The 20,082-nt window shown below is 37.8% G+C and overlaps 7 protein-coding genes and 1 pseudogene across 7 annotated transcripts; 3 read left to right on the top strand and 5 right to left on the bottom strand.

Moving 5' to 3' along the window:
* Positions 1,395-2,692, top strand: LOC104776248 (extensin-3-like). The gene is made up of 2 exons (XM_010500277.2): positions 1,395-2,314; positions 2,430-2,692. Exon 1 carries the CDS (start codon positions 1,428-1,430, stop codon positions 2,298-2,300), a length of 873 nt encoding a protein of 290 aa, XP_010498579.1. The 5' UTR covers positions 1,395-1,427; the 3' UTR covers positions 2,301-2,314; positions 2,430-2,692.
* Positions 7,351-8,038, top strand: LOC104778806. The gene has a single exon (XM_019242367.1). It carries the CDS (start codon positions 7,469-7,471, stop codon positions 8,015-8,017), a length of 549 nt encoding a protein of 182 aa, XP_019097912.1. The 5' UTR covers positions 7,351-7,468; the 3' UTR covers positions 8,018-8,038.
* LOC104776247 (wall-associated receptor kinase 2-like) lies at positions 8,201-10,926 on the bottom strand. Its single transcript, XM_010500275.2, has 3 exons — positions 9,848-10,926; positions 9,582-9,743; positions 8,201-9,503 (listed from the first exon to the last, which is right to left on the bottom strand). The coding sequence occupies exons 1-3, from the start codon at positions 10,686-10,688 to the stop codon at positions 8,311-8,313; spliced, it is 2,196 nt and encodes a 731-aa protein (XP_010498577.1). The 5' UTR covers positions 10,689-10,926; the 3' UTR covers positions 8,201-8,310.
* LOC104778805 (F-box protein At1g30790-like) lies at positions 12,093-13,274 on the bottom strand. Its single transcript, XM_010503238.1, has one exon. The coding sequence runs from the start codon at positions 13,272-13,274 to the stop codon at positions 12,093-12,095; it is 1,182 nt and encodes a 393-aa protein (XP_010501540.1).
* Positions 13,529-15,729, top strand: LOC104776245. Its single transcript, XM_010500273.2, has one exon. It carries the CDS (start codon positions 13,584-13,586, stop codon positions 14,280-14,282), a length of 699 nt encoding a protein of 232 aa, XP_010498575.1. The 5' UTR covers positions 13,529-13,583; the 3' UTR covers positions 14,283-15,729.
* On the bottom strand, positions 14,430-17,223 carry LOC104776246 (wall-associated receptor kinase 2-like). Its single transcript, XM_010500274.2, has 3 exons — positions 16,064-17,223; positions 15,808-15,981; positions 14,430-15,728 (listed from the first exon to the last, which is right to left on the bottom strand). The coding sequence occupies exons 1-2, from the start codon at positions 16,896-16,898 to the stop codon at positions 15,911-15,913; spliced, it is 906 nt and encodes a 301-aa protein (XP_010498576.2). The 5' UTR covers positions 16,899-17,223; the 3' UTR covers positions 14,430-15,728; positions 15,808-15,910.
* On the bottom strand, positions 14,539-15,543 carry LOC109130411 (wall-associated receptor kinase 5-like). Its single transcript, XM_019239877.1, has one exon. The coding sequence runs from the start codon at positions 15,541-15,543 to the stop codon at positions 14,539-14,541; it is 1,005 nt and encodes a 334-aa protein (XP_019095422.1).
* LOC104776240 lies at positions 18,276-19,887 on the bottom strand (annotated as a pseudogene).

Here is a 20,082-nt window from a genome sequence, read left to right as displayed (position 1 = left end):
GGGGGGGGGGGGGGGGGGTTGTTATAGGTTCATTATTACTCCAATATAGGTCCACTAAATGAAAAGAAGTATTATCCGGAACTGATTGTTATAGGTAAAAAAATTAAGTTTGCTGTATACCGTGTACGATTGTAAATTTGCTGTATCAAAAATATACATCCAATATAAACTGATTTGTAGGCTTGGCCAAATATACATGCACTGACTGTAATACTGTTGGGATACCACATTTTGATTAAAGATGAATATCTACACTGGATTGATAAGTTTTATATTGGCAATTGGATTCCTTACATTTTGTAATCAAAGTGTAACTAGAACAGATGTGTAAGCATCTTTGACCAGTAAGAATTAGGTGAGATTGAAAATAAGTTGTTTAGCTATATCTTTAGCTGTTTCTGATTATTGGTCTATATATGCATTTCTTTATCTATGAAAATAGATGTGGCTACTCTATTGCCGAAAATCACTTATGCATTATTTAGGCAGATCATACTCAAACTCGGGTGTAAACAAAATTGGGGAAAAGAGAACTTGAACATATTAAAATCAACTTCGATTGGGTACGTACTCAAAATGAATCTTGAAAAGGCTTTAATCTAAAGCATTAAGTACAAATTTATTCGTTTCACATTATTCATACGGACCTGCGTATGAAGCCAAAAAGAAGAAATCAGAGGAAAAAGGCTAGGATGCATGTACTTTTAACAAGAAAATAAAAAAGATGCATGTAGATTATGTAGTAATCAAACAAGAAATAAGTTAAAGCGAAAGAGAATGACTCTTTGGTAAGTAAAAACACAGGTTTGGACCATTTTATGACATTAGTTTCGCTGGTTTTAGCTCGACGTACAAATGATGCATCGAATATCCAAAAACCTCTTATATACAAACACATAATACGGGTTTTGTAGAATTCGATTTCTTTACACTTTTAATAAACAGAAAAGTAAAGTATATTTCATGTGTGGCTAGAGTAGAAAGGGTTCTCTCATGTTTTCCCTTTTAACTTATTAATTTTCTTGCTTTTGTGACATAGTATTAGTATTGTTCTCAAAGTGATGTTTTGCCCCAGAAACGGTATATAGTAAAAATCAAGATTTCAGTAAAGAAACGTTTAGATCTAAGTGTTATACTAATAAGAAAGTCACGAGATTCGATACGTTGTTCGAACATGTCAATCATCGACGGCTGACGAAAAAATATTAATAATGTTTTTAGTCGGAGAGACCAACAAACACCACTTCTTTCTATATTTAATATTCAATATGTTTGGTGTACATAATTGATTGTACTTTTTACATGACGTAATTTTATTGTTTTACAACGAGGGTTTTATGTCGAAGTGAAAAAAGTGAAATTGAAAAGGCTATTTAAAGGGTGTGAAGGGAAGACACTAATTGCACAAACCAAAAACAAAACAACCAATGGGGTCTCCAATGGCCTCTTTAGTGGCAACTTTGCTTGTCTTAACAATCTCTCTCACCTTTGTATCTCAATCAACCGCTAACTATTTCTATTCTTCTCCTCCACCACCGGTTAAACACTACGCTCCTCCGGTTAAGCACTACTCACCTCCTCCGGTTTACCATTCCCCGCCGCCACCCAAGAAGCACTACGTGTACAAGTCTCCTCCTTCTCCGGTTAAGCACTACTCTCCCCCACCGGTTTACCACTCACCGCCACCCCCCAAGAAACATTACGTATACAAGTCTCCTCCTCCTCCTGTTAAGCACTACTCCCCCCCTCCGGTTTACCATTCCCCACCCCCACCTAAAAAGCATTACGTCTACAAATCTCCACCACCACCGGTGAAGCACTACACTCCGCCCCCAGTTTACCATTCACCACCACCACCAAAGAAACACTACGTCTACAAGTCTCCTCCTCCTCCAGTTAAACACTACTCTCCTCCTCCGGTTTACCATTCCCCGCCACCACCAAAGAAACACTACGTTTACAAATCTCCGCCACCACCGGTGAAGCACTACTCTCCTCCTCCAGTTTACCATTCCCCGCCCCCACCCAAGAAGCATTACGTTTACAAATCTCCACCGCCACCGGTTAAGCACTACTCTCCTCCCCCGGTTTACCATTCCCCACCACCACCAAAGAAACATTACGCATACAAGTCCCCTCCTCCTCCGGTTAAGCACTACTCCCCCCCTCCAGTGTACCATTCCCCGCCACCACCAAAGAAACACTACGTATACAAGTCCCCTCCTCCTCCGGTTAAGCACTACTCTCCTCCACACCATCCTTACCTCTACAAATCTCCTCCTCCTCCATACCACTATTAGAATTCTCTATCACGGTAAATACTCTCTCAATAGTACATACATCTACACATCTCACTAACTCAACGAATAAGAGCTTATGTTGATGCATGCATGTCACTCATAATATTATATACGTTATATACTTTGCAGGAGAACACGATGTACACAAGAAGAAAAAGACAGACGAAGCCATTACTGGTGCTTGTAATAAGAGAAAGAAAAGATGAAGTATAAGGATCCAAGCAGAGAAAGCTTTCTCATCATTTTCAAAGTATTTTTAGAGTTTTATTGTAATAAATATGGAACATGTGTCTGTTGATCAATCAGTGGTATATGCATGCAATCAGTAGAAACATATATATGTTTGTAAGTTTAATTACGTCTTGTATCTTTCTGATTTTTTTTATGTGCAAGTTTGCTTTGTCCCAATAATAAAATATATTTTCTTAATTAAAAGCAGTTAATATAATAATAAGTCTCGAAATGCCCCATTTCAATATAGAACAAATACATTTTTTTTAGTAACAAAAATCAATTTTATAGTTCTTCCAATTATCATGCATGTACGCATACTTACTAATTATAATTAAGAAATCGGCCACCATATTGTACAAAAACTACTTTAATTTTACTTTCATAAAACAAACATTGTTTCTCTACATATATATATGCTAGAGTATTGAATGTGTATAGACTTTGTTACAAATTTAGTTAGCGTAGTTTGTTACTTTCACCTCGTATTAATTAATACAACATCATCATGTATATTCATTATAAGAAATGGGATCGACGAATAATCAAAATCACACAGTGATTACGATTGCACTAGTCAATCTATGAATCAGTACGATATCTGTTATTTCATCCTGATATATCGCTCCGTTAGTACATACATGTATTGATAATATTGTATAGTCAGATGGTATATATTAATTGCCGTGTATAATTGTATTGGGTTAGATTATGTCATAATAATTCTCAGACAATAAGATGAAAATGGTATAGTCAGAATTATCAGCCAATGAAAAGTAACGGGTCAACAAATAACTCGTCTACGAACTTGAACTGGGACATTTTATCTAACGTTAAGTTGGATAATAAAACTCACCTACTCACGGTCTAATCAAAAAGGTTAAGTTGAATAGTAAAAGATATAGCTATAAAATCAAATCACCTGATCTCAACCAATTAGGCTTTATATATATATATATAAGTCAATATTAGTGCATGGCTATCAAATCAAATCAAAATTTTCCAATTTATTTTTAATCTTTTTGTTCTTTATTGTATATTCTTCGGTTTGTTTCTTTTCAGTTTGTATTATTCTTCTTGGGAACCTTCTGTTAAGCTGCATGCCATAACTTTATATATTCTCTCCACTAGAGTCTCTCGAAAACCCATTTGATAGCCTATTTTTTTGTCACCTTCGTATATTATTATTTTCGCCATTTTCGTAACTCTTTTTCCTTTTGTTAATGTGTCTATCAATATCGTTTCGAGTCTTAAAGTCAATACCAGAACTAATAATAAGCTCGAATAATTTACTTGAAATTTTGATATGTACCATTTTAAAAAGTTTCATTTTAAGCTTTGCAGGTTGGTAACCTTGTTCCAAAAGTGTAAAATATGTAAAATATGTTAATATGTAAAATATGTACTACTAGAAAGTAGTTCACGCGATGCGTGGTTTATGTATGCATTATTAACTTGAAATATAAATAAAGTTTTTATTAAATTATATATGAAATGAACAGATGTAATTGTTAATATATGTCTTAAAAATAATATTCATAATATTACGATTCAACTACAATTTATAATTTATATATGTTATATAGTGTTTCATAGAAGGGTCATGAAAAAAAAAAGTTAAAGTAAATATTACTTAATATTTTTGATTACAATGTATTGTTGAAATTATTTAAACAGTATGTTACTATAGTAATAAGATCATTACTTATAGCAAAGTCAACTATATAGTATTTTCGTTAAATAGTTAAGATACATTATATTTTTTAAATTTTTTTTATAGTTTTTTCTTTTTTTTTTAGAAAATTAAAAACTGATGAGTAGTCTAGAAAGAAAAGTGTAAGATCTTATTTATTTTTTTGATAGATAATTTTATGTTTTCCTATATAATTTTACTGTCATCATCTAAAAGTAATAGTTAACAAAAATTAGTTTTATATATGATAAGGCAATTTTAAAATAATTATTAAAACGATATCACAAAACAAATATCTTGTAGTATAAGTTTAACCAGTTTTTATAAAAATTCATGAAAATTAAAGTGTGTGAAATTTAATATATTTTTTATTTTCTATATATTGTCTCTATTTCTAATCATTTAAATATAAATATTATGATTAACAATAAATTAAATTTTGAAATTATTGTTTTCTGTTATATCATAGGGTGATAAAGCAATTAATGTTATGATACCATTATGTTTTTTTTAGTACATATAATTTAAACACAATCAAAATGTAACTTATAAATTACTATTTAATATAAATTTGAGTTGTGTATTTACTACAATATATATGATTATTGAATATAATGTGAGTTTTTTATATATTAGAAAATCTTTTATATTAGATTAGTCTATCATAAATTAATTTGGTTTCTGTTTTTACTTTGAAATGTATGAAGCCATTTTCTATTTGTATTTGGTTTCAATTTGTTATATTTTTTAGTTGGGTGATCAATATTTTATTTTTAGGTTCTATGGTGTGTGATTTCATTATGAAATATATTAGATGCTAAAACTAAAAAATGGAAGGAAGATATTTTTGTAAAAATGTTGAAATTGAAAAAAATAAACTAAACAACAATTATCTTTTTTTAACAAAACTATACACCATATAAGATACAAATAAAATAAAGCTAAATAAAAAATAGAATGTTATGTGTCATAAAAGTGGAGTGCCAAATATCACATTGTTATGTAAAGTTAGAAAAAACCTTCTTTTATTATATAAGATTTTGATGGTTACTAATAATTATTATATAAGATTTTGATGGTTACTAATAATCTCGTAGTGCTATTTTTTTATACATAAAAAAAAAATCATATGGTAGAAAGTATAGATTTTATTTATTTATGACTTTTTTGATCGGAAAAAAAAAAAATTATGACTAAGACTAATGACTTCAATTGAAGATGAATGCATAGGTGATGTCATGAGCCATGCTCGTAAGGGGAAATCCAAATGCCCATTAAACTCAATTTGTTTGAGTCTTTTAGTAAAGTAGATATTATAGATTTTTAGTTTTTTTAGGAAAAGGTAAACCCTGAAACAAAACTTGAGAGCAGCGACTATGGCGGAAACAAATATGAGCTTATCTGAAGCACTCGATTTCGGTTCACCCTATTATGTAGATGAAGATGAAATTCCGTACAGACACTCGAGTATTATACTCAGCGAAGCCGAAGACAACTATGCTATCTGGAAACTTTCTTTTACTCAATTACTTCGAATCAAGAACAAACTCGCGTTCGTCGACGGTACACTTGAGAAGCCGGACGCTTCCTCCCCGCTTTACGAACGATGGAAACGATGCAACGCGTTGGTTATGTGTTGGATGTGGGATTCAATGACGGAAGAACTTAGTAAACGTGTCACGTTTGGTGAAACGGCGCATAACATGTGGGAACATCTCCGACTTATATTCGTGCTCAACGTCGATGTGAAGATCTACGAGACTCGTCAGAAAATATCTAAGCTGAGGCAAGGTGGTGACTCTGTGGCTAAATATTTCGACAGAATGAGCAATGCTTGGCTGGAGCTTTCGGTGTATGATCCTGTGAAAGTGTGTTCGTGCGGCGGTTGCGATTGCGAGACGACGAAACGAGCAAAAGAGGCGAGAGATAAGGAGGAGCTTTACGCGTTTCTGATGGGGTTGAACAAAGACCTGAGCTTTGTGACATGGCTTATCATGTACGTGAAGAAACCTACTCCGTCTCTTGACGAAGCTTACGCTATGGTTGAGCAAGCAGAATTGACGATGAAAAGATGAGTGGCTTCCTATGAGTAAATCTAGGAAGCAGGTCGATGATCATTCACATTCTCTCTGTTTTCGTTTTACTTTTATGCTTTCTTTGAACCCTAGTGTTGCTTTGTGGGTCGTTTTTTTAATCATGTTACTGTAATCTACACTATCATGTGACAACAAGATTACTTATTCTACATAAATCTAGTTATCCTTCACTTGAAGTTGCTTTTTTTTTTCTATACAACATGGATTTAGGATTCATGAACTCTGAATCTTCTGATACAAGCTACTCGTTAGGCATACCAATTAAGGTGAATGATCACAATTTCTTAGAATAATCTCGTAAGCATAAGTATGTATTTTAACTTCAGCCTCGGTCGTCTCTTCTTTTCTTGACATTGTTGGAATTCTCACTAACCTCTGTTTTGCTTCTCACAAAGGTTTATGTTCTCTTGCTCTATATATCTCCGATTTGGTTTCTGGTTTCTTTGTTTAGAGAGACACCAAGAAACGTTTTCAACTTTTACAACATCTCCTCACGCAAATACACATAGTGGCTTTCTCCACTTGTTACAATATACACACACACTTGGTCTAGAGTCTAGACCCTAAGACTTACATCAATCACTTGCTAGTAGCCACCCTACACACTGGGACATCAATCACTTGCTAGATAACATATCTTACAACAACAGTTATCTACTCTAATTGTCCTTTAGCTACTAGCTTTAGACTTTAACCAAACACACTTAAACACTTGGGCCTAATTTATTCTTTTAGCTACTAGCTTTAGACTCTACAACCCTATTACAAAACATAAAGCCCAACTCCTTTCTTCTTGTGTGTTGACTTTGTCTTATCTAATTGACTCATTCTTCTACGCTTCCTTTTCGCTGTACTCTGTTCTTCTTCTTCTCCTCACTCGCCGGAAGCTACGTAAAGTTACTCTTTTTTTTTTCTCAAACTCGAAAGGGATATATATATACAAAAGCAAATCCCAAGAATTAGAGAAGCAGAGAGAAGTCAGAGAACTTAGAGCAGTGACGACAATGGCAAATACTATCATCAGCAACTTATCTTTAACACACGACACCAAGTCTCCCTATTATTTCCATCCATATTTTATTCACCAGTTCACCCTATTCGTCAGTACCTTACTCGAGAAACTCAGCGAAGCCAAAGACAACTACGTCATGTGGAGGATTCGATTTCTCGATTTACTCAGATACACGAACAAGATCGGGTTCATCGACGGTACTCTCGAGAAACCAGACCCTTCCTCGCCGCACTACGAGCCATGGAAACAATGCAACTCGATGATTCTGTGCTGGCTGATGAACTCGGTGACCGAAACGCTTCAAAACCATGTTCTGCACGCTGAGACTGCTCATAAAGCGTGGGAAGATCTCAGACGTGTGTTTGTTCCATGTTTTGATTCAAAGATCTACGAGCTTCGTCGGAGTCTCGCGACGCTGAGGCAAGGTGGTGACTCTGAGGAAGAGTATTTTAGGAAATTTAGTAAAGCTTGGATGGAGTTGTCGGAGTATGATCCTGTCCCCGAGTGTAACTGCGGTGGTTCTGATTGCGAGGGTGCGAAACGAGGTGAAGAGGCGAGAGAGAAGGAGCAGCGTTACGCGTTTCTGATGGGTTTGAACAAAGATTTGGACTATGTGAGAACGCGAATCATGTACAAGAAGACTCCTCCTTCTCTTCACGATGCTTACGTTATGGTTAAGCATTGAGAATCGATTATGAATTTAGGAATTGCAGGTCGATCATCATAACTTTTTTCTCTGTTTTTTGTTTTTTAGATTTTAGTGTTTCGTTTTGAGTTGTTTTCTTAAAAACCATTTTGGAAAATGATGATCATGATCTGAATTTTTTCTATTGAACGATTATTGGTTAGCATAACAACTAAATAGGAATATGAGCATGGTTATAGATGAATGATATATACAAATATGTCTCAAAACAAATATAATTGATGAAGTAACAAAGAACTAGGATTCTTCTTTTAACAAACAAAAGAGATACATCAGCGGCCAGCTTCAATGTCCAATATTGGTACAATATTGATGCTGTCATAGCCAGTGCTACTTGTATCGCCTTGTGTTGATAAGATTTGAATGCCGAGCAAGTTTTCAATCTCCTCTGTTTCAGGATACTGATCCGACCTCTTATGTTTAGTTGTTTTGACTCTCAAGGCCTCTAACTCTACAGCGACTTCCTTCATCTTTGGCCTTTCCTCTCCCGTCACTCTTGTACACTCAAGAGCAATTCTCGCAGCTTCATGGATCTCTCTCTGATTATCCTCGTTCATCACTTGCCGGTCAATAATCTCATGCAATCTATTCTCTTTCATGGCAGAAGCAATGTAACTCACTAAATGTTTCGAGGTTTGTGGCCGTTCAAAGCACAGTGCTGTTTGACCTGAGAGAAGTTCCATGAGGACCACCCCAAAACTATAAACATCACTCTTCTCGTTTAGAAGCCCTGTGTTGTAGTATTCTGGGTCTAAGTAACCCAGAGTACCTTGTACCATAGTTGTGAGCTGTTCTTTATCCATTGGTATCAGCCTTGAAGCACCAAAGTCAGCTACTTTTGCAGTTAAGTTTTCATCCAGGAGAATATTAGCCGTCTTGACATCCCGGTGGATTATGGGAATAGAAGCAGAGGAGTGTAGATATGAGAGGGTTCCCGCGACTTCTATGGCTATCCTCAGACGGTGCTCCCAAGTTAGAGAAGTACTAAACATGGAACCGTGCAAGTGATCGAAAAGAGTGCCACTGTTAATATACTCATAGACCAGTAACGGGATTTCAGTCTCCAGACAGCAGCCCAAAAGCTTGACCACGTTCCTGTGGTTAATTTGAGAAAGCACGAGCACTTCGTTGATGAAATGCTCAACTTGGCTATTGTCTCCAAGTCGAGCTTTCTTTATAGCAACTATGGAGTTATCCGGTAATATCCCTTTGTAGACTGTTCCCTGGCCTCCCTGACCCAAGATTCTACTTTCATCATAACCATTAGTTGCTTCCTTCATGCCTTCCTCAGTAAATATTTTGACATCAACGTTTGATGGCCCTGCTCCTGAGAGTCGCTGTATCAACATACCACCGCCATTTTGCTCGAAGAATTTTTGTCGGAGCTCAGTGTTTTTCTGATGCTTCCTTTTCTGTTTTATACAGCTAACGACAAGTAGGATTACCAAGAAGCAAATGGTTGTTCCTGATCCCACATATCATAGATGATTAGAATGAGTTTATATGGGAAACAATAAAACCTGAAACAGTGATGAACGCTTACCAAGAAGAATTATAGTCCATCCAACGTCTTTACGCTTGCAGCTCATCGTGTTGGTATCTAAGTGGTAACCAGATTGGCACTTACAATAGAATCCTCCAGCCTTGTTTCTACAGGTCTTGGGATCCGAACAGTTATTTATACTACTAGTACACTCATTAATATCTGTCCCAAGAAAAAAAAAAGCAAGATGCAATAACAACTGTGTTAGGACAACAATTACCAACCAAAAGAAGTAAAAACCAAAATAATTTATTATGAAAGTATACCATGGCAGCCGTATGAAAGGTATGGATTCCCCTCAAAACCTTCAAAACATTTGCAGTTATACCCGACTCCACGAGTGGAATCGAAGCATGTGCTATTCCCACCACATATGCTCGTTTTTCCAACTTGTTCGCATGTTTGTTTTCCAATGGACCAATCTAATACCACAGGGAAGTCTGTGACATTACGCAGATTCTTAAGATCCTCCAACGCATCGAAGTTAAATGTACCATTTTCGACGAGAAACGCGTAGCTGCAAGGATTAAAGCTATGCACAAAAGTGTGGTTGTTAAAGCTATATGGTTGGACTCCGAAGAAGTTGCTCCCCCTAGGGATAGAACTCTCGCAGCAACCTTTACCAGAACATTCTCCATTTGCCTCCGGAGGAGAAGCACACATTGACATGCATCCAAATGAGTGATTTGCAACTCCGTAGGTGCTCAAAAATGCGAAAGTGTTGCAGCCTACTGCAGTAAACCTGTTTTTAGTGCTGAGAGTTAAATCACCCAGCCCAAAAGTAGTGGACTGAGAACTATTAAATATTCCTCCGCTATTGTAGCAAGAGTAGGAAGGGGGAACCCGAACACGTAGCTCGCCGCTGTGAGAAATATTGATGACTGGAATGTTGCCAAAAAGAAGTAGCTTCTCTTTCTCGTTACAAGTAAGATTGAAATTACGATTGTTGGCATAGTAACAACCTGGAGAAGTGCCAAATGGGTACTCGATAGTGACATTTCCACATCTAGTTTGGCAACCCTCGCGAGGATGAGTTTGCCCCCTAACCAGCTGCGTATAAACAAGGTAGAAAAAAGCCACCAGAGCCTCTTGCAACTTGAACTTCATCTTCTCCTTCTTTCTTTTTTCTCACTTGCTTTTAGTCTCTCTAAATTGGTTTCTCTTTGAGTTTTATCTCATCTCTCCGAGGCTTCTACTTATTATAGCTAAGACCCCAATCTTGATATGTCCAAACTTTCCAAATAATTGCAGGAATCTTACTACACAGAACAGACCAGAAGTACTGGACTTGTCGAACATTTATCTTCAATGTTGCCTTGTAAGGAAGATATAATTGTAACAATTGGACTTGTCAAACAATTTGGTAATCATATATATTGATTAGTTTTTTAATCATCTAAAAAGTGTACCATAGCTTGTTATTGAATGGAGATTAAAAACTACTAACCCAAGATTCCGACCGGTTCCATCACTCTATTCACACCCTTTACATTCTTATTTAATTTCCCAACGTCTATGTCTCTTTCAATTTATTTTTGTAGGAACACACAGATGACAACCACGTACAAGTTGACCTACGTCTATATCTATTTCATTTCAATGATGTTGTTAAATGGTTGACTTGTCGACGCCTCAAAATTACACCTCAAAAATTCAATCTTTTTAGTTTTTACTTAGAAGAGTATATATATATATATTTACACCTCAAAATTCAAGTTTTATTATTCAGTTACGAAAATTCGCCTTGTTGTCGTGGCCATGCAGGAATGAGAGACTCATGATGATTAAAGTATGCTCTCTGTTTCTTTTGTAGCTTTTTATTGAAGAAAATTAGTGCTATAATTCTTGAAGGGTTTACCCTTCGTTCTATATTAGATATGACTTAGAGAACAAGATTTGCATCTTATGGTGAAATTATTGTGGATCCGTGAAACTAATAGTAATGGATAGAGATCATGCAAAGTATCCCTCCTCAAACTCGGAATAACCTTGGAAAGAAGCAGTAAGGGGAGGGAATCTGCAAGCTTCTAGTTTAATAAGATACACCACCTTCACTATAATCTTTCTCTTACCTGCTTCTTTGCACTGTCTTTTAGAATTAATTAGACATATGAGATTGTTCGTTTAAACTCAAATGATAGTTAAGAATATATATGGGTTTCCAAAAGATTTGCTTGCCCAAAACTTCCAAAATGGCATAATATAATCTACATAGATAAATAAACGACCTCGACAAGCTAGCAAACAGTTCAATGATATCTTGTGCATATATATTACCTTAGCGAAAACAAACAATTTAGAAAAAAATTCAAAAACTAACAAAAACACTCAAAACATGAACAGCAGTTAATAAACAAACACACATGTCAGAAAATGCAAATCATCAATGGTATATAAGATAACAAACTAGATATTGATTAAAAAGAAGAAAAAACCAAGTCTAGCTCAAGCTCTTACATTAAGGTCCTTAAAAAGTAAAAAAAAAAAAAAGAAAAAAAAAACGCACACACATTACAAAGAGGCAATACTTTCAACGTGTTCGGGTGAGATAGTGACGGTCATATTCTTTAGGAGTCCATATCGGCGCCAAAACTCTTCATCGTCTACAATTCCGTGGAGCCTAACGCTTCTAATGTTTTTCTTTTCTACATTGTAGTAGAAAATGAAGAAGGGTTGACCAATGTTTAGGAGATATTTTGGGGCAAAAATGATTTCACCAGCCTTGTTCGTGCCCGGGGAAGTTATGACATCGGCCAAAGGGAAGGGAAGCTCAAATGTTTGCTTGGACCAATCATGTTTCATGGCATCCTCAAGTATCCATAAACTAAAACTTTGGAAAGGAGCATATGGGTGTATTGAAACCGAAGCTAACTTCCCTCGGTAATCTATCAATATTGATTCAAACTCCCAGAAGACAACATCCCTAGGCGCTTTAATAAAACTTATTTTCTCGTATCTAACATCAAAACACACAATCACCGGATCCATTCTTAGATGAGGGGCCCAAGCAGCATAATAGATGGAACCATTGATGTAAAGTCCATCGGCTACAGGGTAATAAGGAGCGGTGGTAACCTTTTTGCGTGATACTTCTCCTCTTCCTCCAAATGTTATAACCTCGTGAACTAGAAAATCAGGAAACAGTTCAGGACGAGTCACCAGGTTCAACGCTTTGAATTGACGACCAACAGGATCATATCCCAAGGATGCGCGGATTCCTTTAATGGGTAAAGTAATGACTTGCCTCGTGGTCGGGTTACATACAATGAACTGAAATCTACTACTACAACAACCGAGAAAGCCATGGATGGAAGGACATTTGAAGTTGTAATTCAAGACCACAGAAGGTATTGTCATGTCTAGCGTAGCAACTAAAGAAGAAGATTTCTCTTCCTCGAAGGAAGAGGAAAAAATGAACAAACGCTCGACGTCACGCTTGGCGTATACACCACCGTTACATAAAATGACTATAAAACGCGATCGCGTCAAGGACAAAGTGTAGTAGGAATCGACGAATCTCTGGCTTCGGATGATGGAAGACCATATCTTAGACACGCATCGGGCCTTCATCATAGACTTTGTCGGCAATCTACTCAGTATCTCCACCTCTAAATCATAAGGGATCGAATATTCTAGCTTGTCTTTCTCAACTTCCACCTCACTGCTCTTGATGGCAGTTCCCAACAAAGCCATGGATTCGACTTGGCAAAGGCGTTTCCTTCAGGAGCTTGGATCGGTTCTAACAACACATACACTGATACACAAATCAGATATGATTGAGATGGTTTCTATTCTGATGAGTGTGACTTCATGCTTGTTTAACTAAGAAATGATAAAACCCTAAATATTTGGGCTCTCGACGGGAAATATAAGGCCCATTAAAGCCCAACTGTTAACTTAAAAGAAAATATTTCAAGACTAAAAAAGTCAAAATCGAAAGGGATAAAAAGAAGCAATCCCTAGAATTTAGAAGAGAGAGAGCAGTGACGAGTGACGACGACAATGGCGAAAACTATCACAATCGATGACGAGTCTCCGTATTATGTACAACCAGAGTATCTTGAACTATCACCCAATTCCTTCTCTATCGAAAAACTCAACGAAGCCGAAGACAACTACATCTTCTGGAAACTACGGTTTCTCGATTTCCTTCGATTCACGAACAAAATCGGATTCGTCGACGGCACAATCGAGAAACCAGAACCTTCCTCGCCGCTCTATCAGCCATGGAAACGATGCAACGCGATGGTTATGCTTTGGCTGATGAACTCGATGAGCGAGACGCTTGTTAAATCTGTGTTGTACGCGGAGACTGCGCATAAAGCGTGGGAAAGTCTAAGGAGCAGGTTCGTTCCGAGCGTTGATCTGAAGATTTACCAGCTTCGTCGGAGAATCGCGTCGCTGAGGCAAGGTGGTGACTCCGTGGCGGAGTATTTTGGGAAACTGAATAAAGCTTGGTTGGAGTTGTCGGAGTACGATCCTGTGCCTGAGTGTAAGTGCGGTGGTTGCAAATGCGAGAGTACGAAGCTAGCTAAAGAGGCGAGAGAGAAGGAGCAGCGTTACGAGTTTTTGATGGGTTTGAACAGATGCTTTGACGGTGTGATGACAACGATCACGTTCGAGAAACCTCCTCCGTCTCTTTACCAAGCTTTCGCTAGTGTTGAGCGAGCAGAATCGATGATGAAGAGGTACAGGAGATGATTGATTTTAGGAATTGCAGGTCCATTGCTCTCATAACACTTTTCTCTATGTTTTCATTTTTATGCCTTTGTTTAGATTCTAGTGTTTCTTATTTCAGTTGTTTCAATGTCGTATGGACATTAGATTCATGAACACAAAAACTCTAAATTTGTCAATAACTAGATAGATTGATGAAGCAACAAAGACGTAGGATTCTTTTTTTTTTTTACAAACAAAAGAAATACATATGATGTGATTTTGTGTGAAAGCATTAAAATCAGCGGCCAGCTTCAATGTCCAATATTGGTACATTCTTAATGCTGTCATAACCACGGCTACTACTAGTATCGCCTTGTGCTGATAAGGTTTGAACACCTAGCAAGTGTTCATTCTCCTCAGGATACTGATCCGACCACTTATGCTTTGTTGCTTTGACTCTCAAGGCCTCTAGCTCTGCAGCTACTTCTTTCATCTTTGGCCTTTCCTCTCCCATAATTCTTGTACACTCAATAGCAATTCTTGCAGCTTCCTGGATCTCACACTGATTATCCTCGTTCATCACTTGCCCATTAACAATCTCATGCAACCTATTCTCTTTCATGGCAGAACCAAAGTAACTCACCAGATGTTTTGATGTCTGTGGCCGTTCAAAGCACAATGCCTTTTCACCTGAGATTAGTTCCATGAGGACTACCCCAAAGCTATAAACATCGCTCTTCTCGTTCAGAAGCCCTGTGTTGTAGTATTCTGGGTCTAAATACCCGAGAGTGCCTTGCACCATTGTTGTGAGCTGCTCTTTGTCCATCGGTATCAGCCTTGATGCACCAAAGTCAGCTACTTTTGCAGTTAAGTCTTCATCCAAGAGAATATTAGCAGTCTTGACATCGCGGTGGATTATGGGAATAGAAGCTGAGGAGTGCAGATATGAGAGAGTTCCAGCGACTTCTATTGCTATCCTTAGACGGTGTGCCCATGTAAGAGAAGAATCAAACATGGAACCGTGCAAGTGATCGAAAAGGGTGCCACTGGTAATGAACTCATAAACCAGCAAGGGAACTTCGGTCTCTAGACAACATCCCAAGAGCTTGACCACGTTCCTGTGATTAATTTGTGAAAGCACGAGCACTTCGTTGATGAATTGCTCTACTTGGCTACTGTCTCCAAGTCGAGCTTTCTTTATAGCAATTATAGAGTTATCTGACAATATCCCTTTGTAGACTGTTCCTTGACCTCCCTGACCCAGGATTCTGCTTTCATCATAACCATTAGTTGCTTTCTTCATGCCTTCCTCAGTAAATATTTTAACATCAACATTTGATGGCCCTGCTCCTGAGAGTCGCTGTATCAAGATGCCGCCACCGTTTTGCTCGAAGAATTGTTGTCGGAGCTCAGTGTTTTTCCGGTGCTTAATTCTCCGTTTTATACAGCTTACGCCAATCAGGATGATTGAGAAGCCGATGATGGTTCCTGATCACATCACACATAGGTGTTTAAGAGCTAGTCTTTTCAGAAAGGAAAGAATCCGGAACTAGTGAGGAGAGCTTACCAAGAAAAATTTGAGTCCATCTTAAGTAATCAGGCTTGACTTCACGAGTGCAGCTATTATGGGAATCTTTGCGGTAACCAGATGGACAGTTACAATTGAAGCTTCATTTCGTGTTTTCACAGGTACTAGGATACGAACAGTTATGTTTACTACTAGTCATACACTCATTGATGTCTGGTCAAGGAAAAAGAGCAACGTATGAAGTAAACGATTAAAGAACTAAAAGAAAAGAAAGTAAGAATTCAAGTTAAAGTACCTTGACAACCGTTTGGAAGGTATGGATTCCCCTCAAAACCTTCTAAACATTTGCAGTTGTAACCCTTTCCACGAGCAGAATCAAAACATGTGCTGTTCCCACCACATATGTTTCTGCCTACAACTTCTTTGCATGTCTGGTTTCCAATAGACCAATCTAATACCACAGGAAACCTCGTAACATTCCGCATATTCTTGAGATCTTCTAAAGCATGGAAGTCAAACTTATCATCTTCGACGAGAAAGGCGTAGGTGCAAGGATTAAATTGATGCACAGCAGTATGGCCGTTAAAGCTATGTGGTTTTACATTGACATATGTACTACCTCCAGGGACATGGGTCTGGCAGCAACCTTGACCAGAACATGATCCTTTTGTCTTTGGGGCAGAATCACACATTGCTATGCATCCAGTTGAGTATTTTTCAACTCCAGATGTGTTGAGATATGCGTAACTGTTACAACCTACTACAGTAAATTTGTTGTGTTGAGAGAGAGTGAGATTCCTCAGGTAAATTTTGTACGTTTCGTTCGCAGCTTGGTTTCCCCGACTGTGGTAGCAAATTTTGGATATAAGTAGCCGAACCCGGAGCTGTCCGCTCTGAGATATGTTGATAACCGGAACGTTGCCAAAGAAGGGCTGCTTCTCTGTCTCGTTACAGGTGAGGTTAAAACTAGGATCTTCGGCATAGTAACAACCTGGAGAAGTGCCAAAAGGGTACTCTACTGCGACGTTTCCACATTTAGTTTGGCAATCCTGGTGAGTATGCCCCTTGACCAGCTGCGTATAAGAAAGATAGAAAATAGCCACCAAGGTCAGACCCTCTTGCAACCTCATCTTCTCCTTCTCTCTTTTTTTTCTCACTTGCTTTCAGTCTCTCTAAATTGGTTTCTCTTTGAGTTTTCTCTCATCTCTCCCCGAGGCTTCTTAAAGCTAAGATAACAAACTCCAGTGTTGAAATGTTCACTTGACTTGTTTACGTTGACCTGTCTTCAGTTTCCCAATAATTGCATGAATCTGCTTTAGTGAACTAGTATTTAACTACAGAGACCACACCAAGTCAATTTAACGCAAGGAGGACGTTTAAGTAGTGGACTTGTCAACCATTTATAAACTTCAATCTCTATCGCGTCTCTTACTTTTTTTGATATCCAGGCAACTTGATGTTATGAGTTATTATTTTGAAATTTATTATAGCCGTAAAGGGTACTCGATTGTAGCATTTCCACATTAAAGTGTGGCATTCCTAGCGAGGCATGGGGATGAGGTTGCTCGTTGAGGGAAAGAATAGCCACCAAAGAACACACCCTGCAACTTCATCTTCTATATATCTTTATTTCTCTTCTCTTTAACTTTGTTCCTCTTTTAATTTTGTTTTTTTTATTCTTCTCTCATCTCGTTGAATTGAAGCTTTTTCTTGTAGGAAATGAAGTCCAGTACATGAGATGTTTCTCTTTACTCATTTTCTCAGAACCGTTCCCATTCTTTAAGAAATTTCAGGAATATGCAAGACTAAAATTCAACTACAAAAACAAAACCAAGAACATGCCAATAAAGAATCTAGAACCAACGTGTACGTTTGCTTGGGTTAAACAGTGACAACTTTAGGTCTCGGTCCTCTCGTCGTTTCTTGATATCTTGTTCGTTTCCCTCATAGTGGGGTAGCCAATTTGGTTTTGTTAACAGAGACTTATTTTCTTACTACTATTAAAAGATTAAGAAGGTTGGGGTATTTGCAAGGAATCTTCATATGTAAACGCTCTTCGTCAACTTCAGTCTCGGCTCTCTTCTTTTCCTTATATTACACGGCAAATTTACTCTGTTTTTTCTTGACATATATTCCCACCTCAAAAATATTTTAATTATTATTCAAATACGATAATTGCCTTCAAGTGGTACGATATGATGGCTGCAAGGATTCTTCAAATGGGAAGAAATGGTAATATATTATTGAATAGTGGACGACATTGCTCAACCTTCTTCGTCAAACTCTACTCTAATTCTTTCCTTGACATACCCTTTTTCTTAACAGTTATTTAAATTGGTTTTCTTTTTCACATATGAAAATTTTTGATTAATAGAGAAGATGTAGAAGAAGACCCCTGATCACAACATCCTCTGGTTTCTTTTGATGCTTTTTGTTGGAAAAAGTTTTAGTGTTCCTTAACGAATTTGTTTTTGTCGCCTTTATAACAACATATCACACTTAGAATATATGGAGTCATTGGTTTTTTCTTTTTTAAAGAGAGAACACCATAAGACAACAATATAAAGCATTAAGATTCCTTAACAACACAAGAAAAAATCACATTACATTTGCTTTTGTCAGAGCTGGACTGATAAATATCAGCGGCCAGCTTCAATGTCTAATATTGCAACATTCTTAATGCTGTCATAGCCAGTGCTACTGGTATCACCCTGCGCTGATAAGATTTGAACACCAAGCAAGTGCTCAACCTCCTTCGGAAACTGATCTGACCACTTATGTTTGGTCGTTTTGGTTCTCAAGGCTTCTAGCTCTGCAGCAACGTCTTTCATGCTTGGCCTTTCCTCTCCCATAAGTCTTGTACACTCAAGAGCAATTTTTTCAGCTTCCTGGATCTCCCTTTGATTGTACTCGTTCATCACTTGACCGTCAATAATCTCATGCAACCGATTCTTTTTCATGGCAGAGATAAAGTAATTCACTAGATGTTTTGAGGTCTCTAGCCGTTCAAAGCACAATGCCTTTTGACCTGAGAGCAGTTCCATGAGGACTACCCCGAAGCTATAAACATCGCTTTTTTCGTTCAGCAATCCTGTGGTGTAGTACTCTGGGTCTAAGTAACCTAGAGTGCCTTGCAACATAGTTGTGAGCTACTCTTTATCCATCGGTATCAGCCTTGATGCACCAAAGTCAGCTACTTTTGCGGTTAAGTTATCATCCAGGAGGATATTGGCAGTCTTGACATCGCGGTGGATGATTGGAATAGAAGCAAATGAGTGAAGATAAGCAAGACTTCCAGCGACTTCTACAGCTATTCTCAGACGGTGTTCCCATGTTAGAGAAGAATCAAACCGAGAACCGTGCAAGTGATCGAAAAGAGTGCCACTGTTAATGAACTCGTAGACTAGCAAGGGAACTTCGGTCTCTAGACAACATCCCAAGAGCTTGACCACGTTCCTATGGTTGATTTGTGAAAGCACGAGCACTTCATTGATGAACTGCTTTACTTGGCTATTGTCTCCTAGCCGAGCTTTCTTTATGGCAACTATGGAGCTGTCTGGTAGTATCCCTTTGTAGACTGTCCCCTGGCCTCCCTGACCCAAGATTTTGCTCTCATCATAACCATTAGTTGCTTCTTTCATGCCTTCCTCAGTAAATATTTTAACATCAACATTAGATGTCCCTGCTCCTGAGAGTCGCTGTATCAACATGCCACCACCATTTTTCTCAAAGAATTTTTCTCGCAGCTCGGTGTCTTTACGACGCCTCAACCTACGTTGTATGAAACTAACGCCAAGAAGGATGACCAAGAAGACGATAGTGGTCACTGATCACACGCATCACAGAGACAGATAGATGATTAGAATGAGTTGATGCGGGAATAAGTCCAGAAAAAGTGAGAGGGAAGCTTACCAAGAAGAATCATAGGCCATCCAAACTCTTTACGCTTGCAGCTCATTGTGGTTGTATCTAAGCGGTAACCAGAGCGACACTTACAATAAAAGCCTCCATCTCTGTTTCTACAGGTGTTGGGATCCGAACAATTATGTTTATGGTCACTGTTGATATGTTACGGTTTTGACTCACTTTGACCCCGTTTATTTGATAGTTTTGTAGTTGTTTGAGTCCTTTTCAGGTTATAATAAGATGCTAGGAAGCTAAAAGCAAGGATTGGAACAGCAGGAGCAATCGGAGCAGAAAGGAGTTGAATTGGAGCAGAAAAGCTGATTTTAGACCCAGGAGCACATGCTCCCGATTTCCGAGCACATGCTCCCAACTCTACGGTTTCATGACGACACGTGGCAAGCATCTAGG

This window comes from Camelina sativa, chromosome 3, assembly GCF_000633955.1.
Source record: "Camelina sativa cultivar DH55 chromosome 3, Cs, whole genome shotgun sequence".
NCBI classification, from domain to species: domain Eukaryota; kingdom Viridiplantae; phylum Streptophyta; class Magnoliopsida; order Brassicales; family Brassicaceae; genus Camelina; species Camelina sativa.
Note: the sequence above shows the minus strand (reverse complement) of the source record. Positions and strands in the feature narration are given on the sequence as shown.